Source organism: Sinocyclocheilus rhinocerous, unplaced genomic scaffold, assembly GCF_001515625.1.
Source record: "Sinocyclocheilus rhinocerous isolate Xijiao unplaced genomic scaffold, SAMN03320098_v1.1 scaffold24, whole genome shotgun sequence".
NCBI lineage: Eukaryota > Metazoa > Chordata > Actinopteri > Cypriniformes > Cyprinidae > Sinocyclocheilus > Sinocyclocheilus rhinocerous.
Window position 1 is genome coordinate 1,460,749 of NW_015647124.1, and position 13,381 is coordinate 1,474,129.

At 36.8% G+C, this 13,381-nt stretch overlaps 1 protein-coding gene across 1 annotated transcript in view; it reads right to left on the minus strand.

Moving 5' to 3' along the window:
- LOC107708946 (sodium channel protein type 4 subunit alpha A-like) overlaps nt 1-13,381 on the minus strand; it is a 49,676-nt gene that overhangs the window by 22,886 nt on the left and 13,409 nt on the right. Inside the window, exons 2-11 of the mRNA XM_016513319.1 lie at nt 5,235-5,538; nt 4,998-5,116; nt 4,804-4,893; nt 4,309-4,437; nt 2,910-3,001; nt 2,353-2,607; nt 1,366-1,429; nt 1,045-1,186; nt 763-963; nt 408-566 (exon numbers count right to left, since the gene is read on the minus strand). Of these exons, the coding sequence (XP_016368805.1) occupies nt 408-566; nt 763-963; nt 1,045-1,186; nt 1,366-1,429; nt 2,353-2,607; nt 2,910-3,001; nt 4,309-4,437; nt 4,804-4,893; nt 4,998-5,116; nt 5,235-5,486 (1,503 nt within the window). The 5' untranslated portion in view covers nt 5,487-5,538. The remainder of the gene's footprint in view (nt 1-407; nt 567-762; nt 964-1,044; nt 1,187-1,365; nt 1,430-2,352; nt 2,608-2,909; nt 3,002-4,308; nt 4,438-4,803; nt 4,894-4,997; nt 5,117-5,234; nt 5,539-13,381) is intronic.

The following is a 13,381-nucleotide window of genomic DNA, read 5'->3' on the forward strand; positions in this document are numbered from 1 at the left end:
TAATCATGAACCGTGTTCACTCTTGACTCAAGTTCATCCATCTGTAGTGATTTTTATCATAAAAATGTAATAGTTAAAAGTCTGTGTCTGAAAGGGATAGTTCATTCAAAAATTCAGATTCTGTCATAATTTACTCGCCCTTGTAACATTAGGATAAATAAAATTACAATTTTTTTTTTTAAATAACTGAGTCACACAACATACTGTATGCATTTTGTACTTTTAGGTCTTTGTAAAATTTATACGAAATAGAAAAGTATGATTTTTACCTTGTAAATGTAACTGAATAAAACTACAGATTCCCTAAACAATAATTAAGTATAGTAGTGAAGTACTATTACTCAAATACTTCACACCTCTGACACTAATAATATGTTAAAATACTCCTGTTGTCAAAGTTATATCACCTCTTTGTTAAAGGAGGCTCTGTTGACGACAAGGCGAGGCACTATTCGGCCGTTGCAGTCATCTATTACATTATCACCACCAAGACTTTGCAGGGAACCTGTCCTGTTTGACCCTCGACTTTGTGTTGTCTGGCTGGCCAAAGATGCTTTTCTGCCTGCCTGTAATTTGTGATTTAAATAAACAACTACATATCAACATACCATTGTAACTTGCATCAATGTAAATCAATGAATAATAAATGCTTTGGGGTTGTGATATGCATTACATTGTGAATCTGAGGTAACACTATAGTCTTCAAACTCTTTAAATAATTTAACTGTATTTTAAAGTGAAATCATATGGTAGTCACCTGACCTCTTGCTCTTGGTTCCTGAGTTGCTCAAGTAATCTTTGAAACTCCTCTTCTTTCTGATGAGCTTCCGCCAAGGTGGCTTCATTCTGCTCGTCATATGCCATCGCAACCACAGCCAAGATCAGATTGATCAGGTAGAAAGAGCCCAGGAAGATGACCACCACAAAGAAGATCATGTAGGTCTTCCCAGCAGCACGAAGGGTCTAAACAAGATGGAAATGGAATTTAATTTGCATATACTATTCCAACAGATAAACAGACATAAAAATTACTAGTTAACGGACCAACTGAAAGAGATTCTCCCAATAGTCCTGAGTCATGATTCTGAAGAGGGAGAGAAATGCCCAGCCAAAGTTGTCATAGCTGGTGTTGCCATAGTTTGGGTTTCGTCCAGCCTTCATACATGTGTAACCTTCTGGGCACCTCCTTTTATTACATGAGACAACAAATCTCATTAATCTTAATTTTAATTCACATAAATCTGTGTTGCTTTTATGGTGTATTTCACTCACCTAGCTATTGGAAATAACTGAAAGCACCTGATATTATACATAGCCTATATTAAATGACAAGTATTTTTAATTACTGAACATAAACAAACTTACCCAGCATCAGAGCTGTTACCACATATTAAAGCATCTAAACTTCCTTCCAGAAAGTATTGGTTTTCTGCAAAGTATAACGAGTATAAAAATAAAGTTTATAGCAAAAAAAAAAAAAAAAAACATTTTCATATATTACAATTTTACTCCGCTGTTTCTGTTCTCGTCAAAACGGTCTGTTTAGTTCCTGGTTCTATGAAGCCCCTTCCTCAGAAATAAGCAATGGGCTCAGATTGGGTAGCTGGCCCAGTGTGTTGTGATTCATTACATCGGGGTTAGTGATGTCACAAATCCAGGAAGAAACTCATTGTAGTCCATTCCAGCCTTTTTTGTAGTCCTTAAACAGCGATTTCTTTAAAACGCTTTACATTGAACTTTGAGCGTCATAACTTTGCAGATGTTGTTAATGCTCCAACAGCAACATTACACACTAACTAAAGTTAAAAAAGTGAAATCATAATCAACCACCCCTTTAATACCAAAGTAATAGTCATATATAATAAAATTTAATGATAGCAAGGACTGTATGATTTACACAATTGAAATGAAGCATTGCTAGTCACTGCTTTTTTTTTTGTCATTTTTCTCAAATATTTTGTCATTCTTAGAGAGCAGGAGCGGGAACTCTTGATCCACAATAAGGGGAAACGGCCTCGTGGACGACCCAGAAAAATATTGGTAAGTATGCCACAAAAAATGCCAGACATCCAGTAAGAAAAACCAACTTGAACCACACATTATGTTCTCACCATTTTCTATATGTTAATTTCTCAGGAAACCATTCCAGTGGTATCCAAAAATAATAAACAATTAAAAAATGTATTGATGCCAATACCATTCTAATACTTTTCACATGTACAAAATAATATTATTATCTAGCAGTTACAAGTACTGTTAGTACTAATTGTTGTTTTAACTATGCAATGACATAGTTGAGTAAAAATATTTATAAAATAATGGAAATATTTAATAACCTTGACCTGACTTCACCTTCATTGTCTGTGTACGCTTTGAAATCAAAAGCATCTGTGACGTTGAGGGTGGTGTCATTGACCATGGTGGAGTTGTAGTCATCAAAGATGGTGCTGTTGGCAATGGGCCATCGGATGCACTTGTGACGTAGATTTCCCATGAACAGCTGAAGGCCAATGAGGGCAAATACAGCCAGTGCAAAAACAGTCAAAATCATTACATTCACCATCTTCTTGACAGACTGAATCAAAGCCCCGACGATGGTTTTCAAACCTGAGCAGAAAGTGCAAGGTGAGAGCTTTTTGAAACTAACTTTTGAAAAAATGGATAATGGAAAATATGCAACAGAGAAACCATTTTTTTGTTGTATATAGTATGTAAGACATATAAAACTCATGCTGAAAAAACGATACAATGCAAAGGTGTCATTAATTTCCAGAAATGAATATTTGCATACAAAGGTATAGAAGAAAACAAAAAACATAATTGAAAACATTGGCTTTTGTGTGGTTCTGTGGTTTTCCATTTTGTGTACCTTTTAAAGTACTGTAGCATTACATACATCTATTACATACCAGGAATAACTGTGATAGTTTTGAGAGCTCGAAGCACACGAAACGTCCTCAGTGCTGACACATTACCAAGGTCTACAAACTCTGTGATGTACCTGGAAACAATCAAACCTCAAATCAGCTAATGTATAATATGCCTGAAATACAGAAAACGTTGTATGGGCCAGTTTTATGATACTTATATGGTGCTTTTGCATCCATTTTGAAACTTGAATGCTTAATTCGTAATTAATAGTAATTGCATAGAAAAGATGGATCAGCAAAGTCTTCAGCATCTCAGATGTTGTGTTCCATGGTAAAAGAACGTTGTACCGATTCATAATGGTAAAATAGTCCTCTAGTCATTTCTTTGGGTTAGCAGTTCCTGGCAGTGGAAAGTGATTGGTTTTAATATATGTTATATTTAGATCTGTCAACCATTGTGGTCAAATGGCAGCATTAGTTGACAGTCACTGAGGTGGTGTCTGAATGATACTAAGCATGCAGGATATCACTTGTGTGAACATCGCAAAAATTAGATCGAAGAACCACAACTTCTTAAAGGAATAGTTCACCCAAAAATGAAAATTTGCCCAACATTTACTCACCCTCAGGCGATCTAAGATTTGGACGAGTTTGTTCTTTCATCAGAAAAGATTTGGGGAAATTAAGCATTACATCACTTGCTCACCAGTGGATCCTCTGCAGTGAATGGGTGCCGTCAGAATGAGAGTTCAAACAGCTGATAAAAACATCACAATAATCCACACCACTCCAGTCCATCCATTAATGTCTTGCCAAAGTGAAAAGCTGCATTTTTGTAATAAACAAATCTATCTTTAAGGTGTTTAACTTTATAAACTGCCAAAACGCTTCCTCCTCTAGTGAAAAGGTCCATCTCCTGTTTCCCTCTCACATCAAAATCCACCAACATATTTGTTTAGAACTGTTTTGGCTTAAACAGTGCTTGATCTGTGCATATTTCTCTCCTGATTTAGGCGAGACAACTTTTTCACTGAAAAAAAGCAATATTGTGGATAGAGGACTTGTTTAAAGTTAAAAACACCTTAATGATAGATTGGTTTCTTACAAACATGCAGCTTTTCACTTCATAAGACTGAGTGACAAGATGAATTGATGATTAATTGATGGACTGGAGTGGTGTGGATTTCTTGTGGATTATTGTGATGTTTTTATCAGCTGTTTGGACTCTCATTCTGACGGCACCCATTCGCTGCAGAGGATTCACTGGTGAGCAAGAGATGTAATGCTACATTTCTCCAAATATGTTCAGATGATAAAACAAAGTCATCTACATCTTGGATGGCCTAAAGGATTTTTAAGTAAACTTTTTCTTTGATAACATATTCGTATGTGTGTATGTATATATAGTCATTCTGTATACATGAATTGAAATACTCACGCCATGCTGATCACCATGAAATCAAGCCAGTTCCATGGATCACGGAGGAATGTGAAAGGTCCGATGACGAAGCCTCGAGACAAAACTTTGATTGTTGCTTCAAAGGTGTATATACCAGTAAAAACATACCTACAACAACAAATAAACAAATAAATATATAGAAATCAACATGTCTTGTGAATAAATTAGCATAAATATGTGTTGCAGAGTCACAATTATAATGTGCTAGTATTAATACTGCACATACAGTATAAATCAGTTGTAAATGACAAGTATACATTTTTCTATTACACATTTGGGACTAATTTAAAATACAAATAAAAAAATTAACCAACGCAGAAATGTGTAATTATTTCATATAGATATTTTCCTTTTTTTTATGACTCTATAACCTTTAATCTCTCCAAAATTATTTGAGACTTCTGCTAGTACTCAACAGATTTAGCAAAGTCACTTCCACTAAAAATGTGTGTGTTCACACGAGGCAGCTCTTACTCGACAGTTTTACTCCAGGCTGGAGGGTTACTCATTGTCATGAACACGCAGTTGGACAGGATGGTGATCATGATGATCATACTAAAAAATTTGAAGTACAGTCAAGGTAAATATGGCAAATAACTAATGACTTTCTACTGCATCATTATCATCATTACAAAAATGCTATCAAAATGATGGCATGAGAAGGATATGAATGTATAAGAATTTTGATGGCTCCTCTTCTGACAAGACTGAAAGGACTGATACAAAACAGTGCTTGTTCAGCTGTGAACCTGTAGATTGTGTTTCCCTTACTTATGACAATAAAAGTCTGCAAATGAGAAAGAGGTTAACACAAAGGCTTAAGAACAATTATGGACACCAGATGAACAGAGGTTTAGGTTTAAATACAGAGGACTGTATTTAACATTTATGGGTTTGAGACTGACTTTCTGTGTTTTATAGAAGGGGTCTATGTCCTCCAGAGGAGTGTTGAGGAGATCCTCTGGTGGGTCGCCATAGATCATTGGCAGGCACTTTCCTGCCTCCAGATCACTGCTCGGTGCCTGTGGCTCCTCCTCAACCCCCTCTACATCCTCCCTGGTGCTCCTCTCCTGGATGAGCCTGTCGATCTCCACCAGCGACTCCGGGGTGAATCGTCGGAAGACGTCGTTGCCTGTGGGAGGGAGCAGGCTTGCCATCTTGGCATCGCGAAGAGATACCACCACAACGGGGAATCTCTACACCAAGCTCCTGAAAGAGAGTGGAAAAATATATTTGAATTATGATGGATTTACCATGGACTTCATATATGGAAGTAATTTATGAATATGTAATACAGTGCAGTTTGAATAAAATAAAAACTTTCTCCATTCCAAAACTTGCTTACATTTATTTGTTGTGGACGATTTGCAAGACATGCAAAGAACGAGAGCTGCTCTTCCTAGCAAATTATTCAAGCATCTATTAAGAAATCATCACATTTATTTGTATTGTGCTTCATACAATACAGATTGTTTCCTAGCAAATTCACATTAATAAACCGTGAAATTAACAGTGTTAAAATGTATCAGTTATGATACAAATTCAATGTAAGCTGTAAAGCAGCTCTGCAGAAGATAAAAGTGGCATTATCCCGCTCAGTTTAGTTCAGTGTTGTTTCAGCAAAGTTCAATAACTAAATAAGTGTGAAATATCCCAATTATATCATCAGTAGTGGTTCACTTCCACAATGTAGGACAGGCTGTGACTATACAAACTGCAAACTGTACCAAATTTCAGATGAACACCAAAGAACCCCGTGTGTACACCAACTAAACAAACCAAACTCTAATGACAAACAGTCTCAGTCTGAACCAAGAGCTTTTTGGAGTGAACCCCCTCATCAAAAGGCCTGGGACAGCGTTTCGCTTTCTTTTTTCCTTTTACTGACAACAATCTTGGCCATATATACCTACATGTACAGTACATCCTCACTGTTTAACAATATCTCCTTTTGGTCATGAATACAAATGCAAAACAGTCTTGGCTGTTAAATCAATTATGCATTAAAACATCATTATGTTACACAGAATATACAAGATTTGGATTATGTTTGCATGAAGCAGTAAATGGTAGAAAATAGTTCAAGAATAGCTCAGGAAACACATTTATGCACCATTAGTTGCAGTTGAGTAGTTTTTGCCTTTAATCAGAATGGGATCAGGACATTACAAAGTCTGACATATGAAATAATAGTCATAAAAAAATATTGTTTTAAATGGAACAGTTCATTAAACCCTAAAGTGTTTTTTGTTGAGTATTACATGTGATACATTAGGCTTTTATGGCTCATATAGTAAGATATAGAGAATATGAGAATTTGAAGCTCATACTCAAGGAGGAAAAAATACCTTCATTTTATTCAGAGGCTCAAACAGAGCAAAAATATGTAATTTGGTGCAGTTGCTAAAATTTATATGGCCAAAAAGTCAAATTAAATTCTGATAGCTTGTAAATTAAATAAATGAGATCTAATAACAGTAGCAGACTACTTACATATAATGCCTATAAGTTGTCACTCAATATCTCCTAATTATTACCATTATTAAAGACATATCTAATGCTTAGTTTTATGATCAAAGCTCTGTAGTTTTTATTGTGTGGGGCAAAACATAAAATGCAATGCAGTACAATGATGTCAAATGATGCTCAAAAGCCATGTAATTTTAACCTGATTTTGCTTGTGTATATACTGTATATATAAATATATAAATGTTCATCCTTAAATATATTACTAATAATATAAAATGTATTTGTACATTTACTTAAAATCAAATATTTCACAACAAAAAAAAAATTTTTTTTAAAAATATTAAAAAGTTATTCTAAAAGGCTACAAAATATATACTAAAAAGTTCTACTAAAAGTTATACTTTACTTGCTACAAAAGTATAAAATCAATCAGACAACAGAAGGTTTTTCAGCAAAGTTTTGATCTTGTTGATCATTTAGAGGCCTTAGAAATGTGCGTATCCAATATGATACAGTAGGCTTTATAGGGTTAAGACTCTGTGTTGGTATTAGAATGGTTACACATTTAGCCTAAAGTAGAGATTTCTGATAATATTATGCTGTGAGCCACTTCCGTTCACATTAATAAGGTAATGAAATATAAAGTATTTCTAAACAATAACTGTACACCACTGAGGTTTTAAATGTCAGTTAAGATGACTGTGGACTGCCAGGAAAGGCCACATTACAAGCTGACCTTGAAGATGTATGCTTGGCAGACTAATACACCCTGTAAGACATGAGCTACTACCAGCCAAACTTCCATTCTGCAACATTCCACCTGTAAGATAAATGTGTCAAAGCACTGACAAAGTGTGCAAGACAAGCAGCAGCGAGATATTTTCCCACAGTACCAAAGAGAACCGAACATTACTTTAGAACATCATATTACTTATTAATATAGCAGACACAGTCATCCAGGCCAACTCACATAGATCATGATGAGTTCACAGAGACAGCCAATGGCAGCCCACTACTACAGCGGAGGAGGCTACGTGTGTCAAGCTGCCATTTTGTTTCTTTCTGTTTGAACACACGCTCTAATGCGAAACACAGAGCCTTGTTTATTAATTCTGTAATGCCCTGATTAAACCATATAGAGGGTCTTCAATGATGTTCCCGACGGAACACGCTGTCAGACTGAGTAGCAAAACATACTGCAACTTGGCTGGTGCTAATAGAGGAAGCTGCAAAAACAGGAGTAACATAAATGATTACTTGCTTAAATGAAAGCATTTGGTCTTGACAGTGATCCTTACAACTTATCAAAGAACTTGTGGTCCATAGACATTGACATGTGGCCAGGAATCATGTTTTCCGACATTTGTTTTCAATGCCGAGCCAATACACAAAGCAAGGTCTGAACACTTTATCTGCTAGAAAATAACTAGATCTAAATCCAAAGAATCACTTATATACCATATCACACAGCTTTTTAAACAATAAGGCATTATATCAGCATTATGACTTTCTTTAAAGCTGCTTTAAACAATGTGTATTGTGAAGAGCTATACAAATTAATTTGACTTTACATTTGACTTAACTTGACACTTGGTCATACTTCAAGACAGTGATTTGTTGGTGAAATTGAAGTGACCACTAAATTAAAGAATGTGTGTGCGTGTATATGTTTCAGCGAATTATAACAATTAATGTGCTTCTATTTTCTGTAGCTTTCAGCAATCTGCACAAAGATGCCAATGTCTTATTGAACCTATTTGTATAGTCAGTCACACAACAGCTCTTTCTCATTTTCAATGTTTTTGTGGGATTTTCAGTGGGTTTTACCACAGTGATTTCCGCCTACTGTGATGTCATGTGCATACCTTCTGTATCAGAGGTTTTAACCCCTAATCCCTGTTTCCTGGGAGAGTATAGCCTACAATGCTGGTGTCTGTTTTATAAAGTGGGGCAATTCCAACTTTGCAAGGACAGTCTGGCGTTTCGAGAAACAATGAAGAATTAGCTGTTTGTCGTGTATGTTTTGCATGATGATATGATGAATAGATGGTTAATTTTTAACAGCAGATTCAGTGATGTTAGAGCTGATCTGCGCCTCACTGCACGCGTCTGCAGAGCGTTACGGCTCCACGGCCACCGGAGCTGATCGCGACCGCTCTAGTCAGTGCTTGTGTTTATCAGCCAGCCGCAGCACGTTTCTGAAGCGGCTCTCCACTTTCAGGTTCAGTGGTAATTAAGTTTGTTGCCTGCGCTGGCCAACGTACTTAACGTGCACTCTCATGTGCGAAAATTTTACCTTTAGGGGTACAACAGCTTGTCACTGGGGCAGTATCCTCAAAGGGATGCTTTTGTACCTTCTTAACCCCTAAAGCAGTGGTCTCAAACTCATTTCCGGGAGGGCCACAGCCCTAAACACACCTGAACAAGCTCATCAAGGCTTTCAGGATTACTAGAAACTTCCAAGCAGGTGAGTTGGAGCTGAGTTTGAGACCACTAAACCCTAAAGGGTTCATAAAAGTACCATATGAGCACAGTATCTTTAGGGTACATACTACTATTCTAAGGTACTAATTTGATGTTATTCTAAGCTGTTGTACCTCTAAAGGTACAATTTTTGCACATTTTTTTCTGACAGTGTGAGTGCAAGTTGAATGCACAAACACTAAGAGAATTCAGTGTTTCTTTATGGGGGCCAAGTATACAGGGTATGAGGGGGTGGGAAAGTGGAAAGCAGACATACACTCTGTATCACTCCCATACACATGCATACCACACAAACACTGATATGGTGGCCGCACAGCTGCCGTGGGCCATCATGGTTCAGCATCGAGTTACAGAAGCTCGATGACTCTGCTCATTCCAGCTTCACTCGCATCGCACCAATAAACAGGCCAACGCGCCAACTCAGCTCTGACCCACACCTCATCTCCCAACACCTAGACTTTTGCACTCCTTTAAACACCAGAAACAAATGATCCCTCCACTTAATCCTTTCACCTATTACAGCACACAAGCTGTTGAGTTTCAACAGCAGGTTACTGTCAATCCATTGCCAATAATTCAGCTTGTCTCTTTTCTTTAAAATGTTTATGTGCTTATGGTTGTGACATGAATAACATTTCTCGCTCGCCATTTCTGAATGACCCATTTTTGAAGCTTAGTATACAAAAATGTATAAATTTGTCTGCACAGTCCACAAAAGTCTTTCAAAAGAGCAATGGTTTCCATGATATGTCCCCTTTCAGAGGTTCCTGCCCAAAATGGAGGACGTTCTATGTCATTTTCCCACCAGTATTAAGCTTCACTGTGCCATTCTGGAGGAGGCTAATAAGTCACCATCAAGATCTCTTATATCACTATAGGATGAGAAAGAGCGCTGCCACCTCCTCCAATTTTTAAGAGTCTCTATCGGGTCAGGGGCCCAGTTTTCCCCAAGTCTTAAAATATACTTCTTGCAGAGGCTTTATTGAAGATATTTCCTGATTGCATTAGAGCAGATCAGGTCTTCAACAAGTAGAAGTAGAACTGTATACCACTGGATAGTCCAGAAGCTTGCTCATGTCTTTTTTCTTTTTTTTTGTAACTGTAGTGTCAATATGGGTTTGTCTAAAACCAGCACGTAAGTAACACTGAAGTCTCATCATCAGGGCTTAATTTGTGCCGGAACAAGTCGGATCCTGATCCAGCAACTCCGAATTTGTCCGAAATCTGATCCGGCACCTCATTTGACAGATCCCCTCCTCACGGGCCAATGAAAGACGTTTGTGTTGATCTATAGCGTGCATATATTTCATGAAAAAAACGTATATTATGAGCAGGCTTGCCTAGCATCTACATTTGAAACAACAAACTTGAGCACGCAAAGAGATGCGACGTGGCTGCTCTCACAAACCCGAATGCACGGATCCAATACTGAAACACGTGCGTTTTCTTTCTCAGATGTTTACATTTAGTTAAGACAAAACCGACTGTGCTTACAAGGATAATCGCCAGGATGGCCATTTTGACGTCATTTTTTGTGTGTATTTGGCCATGTAAGCGCAACAAGCTGCGAAAAATAACGCAATTTGGTACTCGCGAGGCGGCGCGATATGCTCGCTATGGATGTGACTGTGAGCGCATAGGAAACCCCCTTTGGAGCACGCGTGTATCGAATGGCTTAAACTTAAAAAGATGTGCAAATTATAGTTTTGTGATGATGCAACAATGACTCGATTAGGCAAGTGACAATTCTGTCGACTGTCCCGAAACCCGAGCAAAAGTCTTATATCGCAGCGTGCAGTAGTGCAGACGAGATGCGTATGGCTGTTGTGAATCCGCTTTGAGAGTGAGAGAAGACGCGCGGTACAGCTGAATCACTCACGCTGTTTTCAAATGACTGATGTTCCGGGACCTCGCAATTTACAAATTAAGCACTGCTCACCATAGGAAAGAAGAAGTAAATAATGCTGTCTGATGACATGCTAATATTTGTGACTGGGTTACTTTGCCTCTTACTGTATCTACAGCCAAGAACAACAGGCAGACTGTTATGCACACAGGCTTCTCTTCATTTGAGTGATCCTTGCAATGCGTAAACCACAATCCAAATCCAAAAAGTGAAAAGTTGCAAAAAAGGCCTTCACACTATTAGGATGAAAAAAAACAACAATAAAAGCAAATGTGAAATAAAAAGCACAGCTTTACTGTGGAACAGTGAAGGGTTGACTTTTATCTCTCATTTCCTTTTTAGTTGACTGTTTTCCATCCTCATAGTGTGTGGGCCCCCCCCCCTTTTTTTTGCAACTTTTCATCAAAATGAAACATATGAACATGAAAGGAGTTAACGTCATGTTAGAAGTCTTCTGGATTCTAAGATCTATACCTGACCTGAAGTGACCTGAATCACTTCTTACCCGAACTTTAAATTAATTTTCTTTAAAAAAGAGTAAACCCAGACCAGAAACAGACCTGTTAAAATTAAGGTTGGGTATCGTTTGTTTTTTTTACCATACTGGTGCCAAATCGATACTTTTAAAATGGTACTTACATGGTACTGTATGAGAAAGTCTTGGTACTCTTTCTCATCCAATGGTACTGTAGCCTAAACAGTGCCTGAACTGATCATTTAAAAAAAAGAGCCACAGAATGACGTTCGATGACATCAAAGAACAGCTTATTTGTTAATAATAAATAAATAATTATTTAAATTGAACAATATATTAAAAGTTTAAAGTATACGTAAATATATAAATATATATGTAAATACAAAACACAACTAATTAACATAACAAATTCACAACAAAACCTAAGCCACCTAATCCAACTACAATAATTTAACACTAAATAACAGCTACAGTACTAATAACAGTAGTTGTTGTTTTTTTTGCTATTTAAAATGTCATTTCTAAAAAAAACAAAAAAAAACAACAACTTCTGTACACTTGAGAAAAACATGGATTATTGTATGTCTACTTCAAATTTATTTTGAGAGAAGTGTTATTTTTCTTATTTTACCCAAAATAGGAGGGATTTGCCATTACTGTGTGCTATAAACACATGTAATGTCTGTTTCATTCATACTGGAAGCCTTCATACTTCTGCGCCTTCACATATGCATCACAGAAGTAGTAGAACTTATGACGCTAGAGGAAATCCCTAATATGGTCAGAGGCTTCCAGCTAATTCTGTAACTGAATAAAAAGAAGATTTAAGAAGAAGAAGAAGAAGAAGATTTAAAAAAACGCTTTGAATGATGAAACATGAAGACAATAAACACTCGACTGCAACAATATATGGTTTATCTGTGTTCTTCAAGCCATCTCTAATATTTTCATAATAATTTAGTATATTTATAATCCATTGCTAATCAATATATAGCCTTTATTACAGTACAGAATATAATTTCTGCCTCATTCTGTGATAAGAATCCACATTAGATCACAAAAGGAATTTATTTAAAACAATTGACTGACACTCTGAAGTAAAAAAAATGTTATAATGTTTTCTTTTTTTGGACAACAGTTTAAAAACGCTTCTCAATGCAAGTCATTACAAAGGAAGTTTAGCTTTGGGTATTTTAATTTAAGCATGTTTAATGTAGCTAGCTAACGGTAGGCTACCTGCTGCCATCAGAGCAAGTGCTGCATTCACGCGCTCCTCTGATGGTCTTATTTCCCGAGTTTCCCTGCTTTTTAAGTCAGAATGTGAAAACAACATGGACATTAATGTTACTACAAATAATCGACAGCTGTTTAAGTGGCACCAAAATGAGGCACCAAAATCTGCGTTCTGATTCGGTCTGTTACCGGTCATATAGGTTTCCAGTGCCATATTGGGTTTCAGTACCCAACCCTAGTTAAAATTGGACCTGAATTCATCTCAACACCAACTTTTGCTGAACTCATCTGAACCTCAAGTTCAGATCCAAGTGGGCTCGTGAAGACTTCATACATTTTTGCTTAATTGCAAAAATTGCTCAAAACAGTTTTGTTTGCAGTGACACTTTGTTTAACAATTTGTTATCTGATGCAATGACATTTATATATACTTAAAGCAGCTTAAGTGTCCAAATACTTTTTGGGGTAACTGTACATGGGCAACC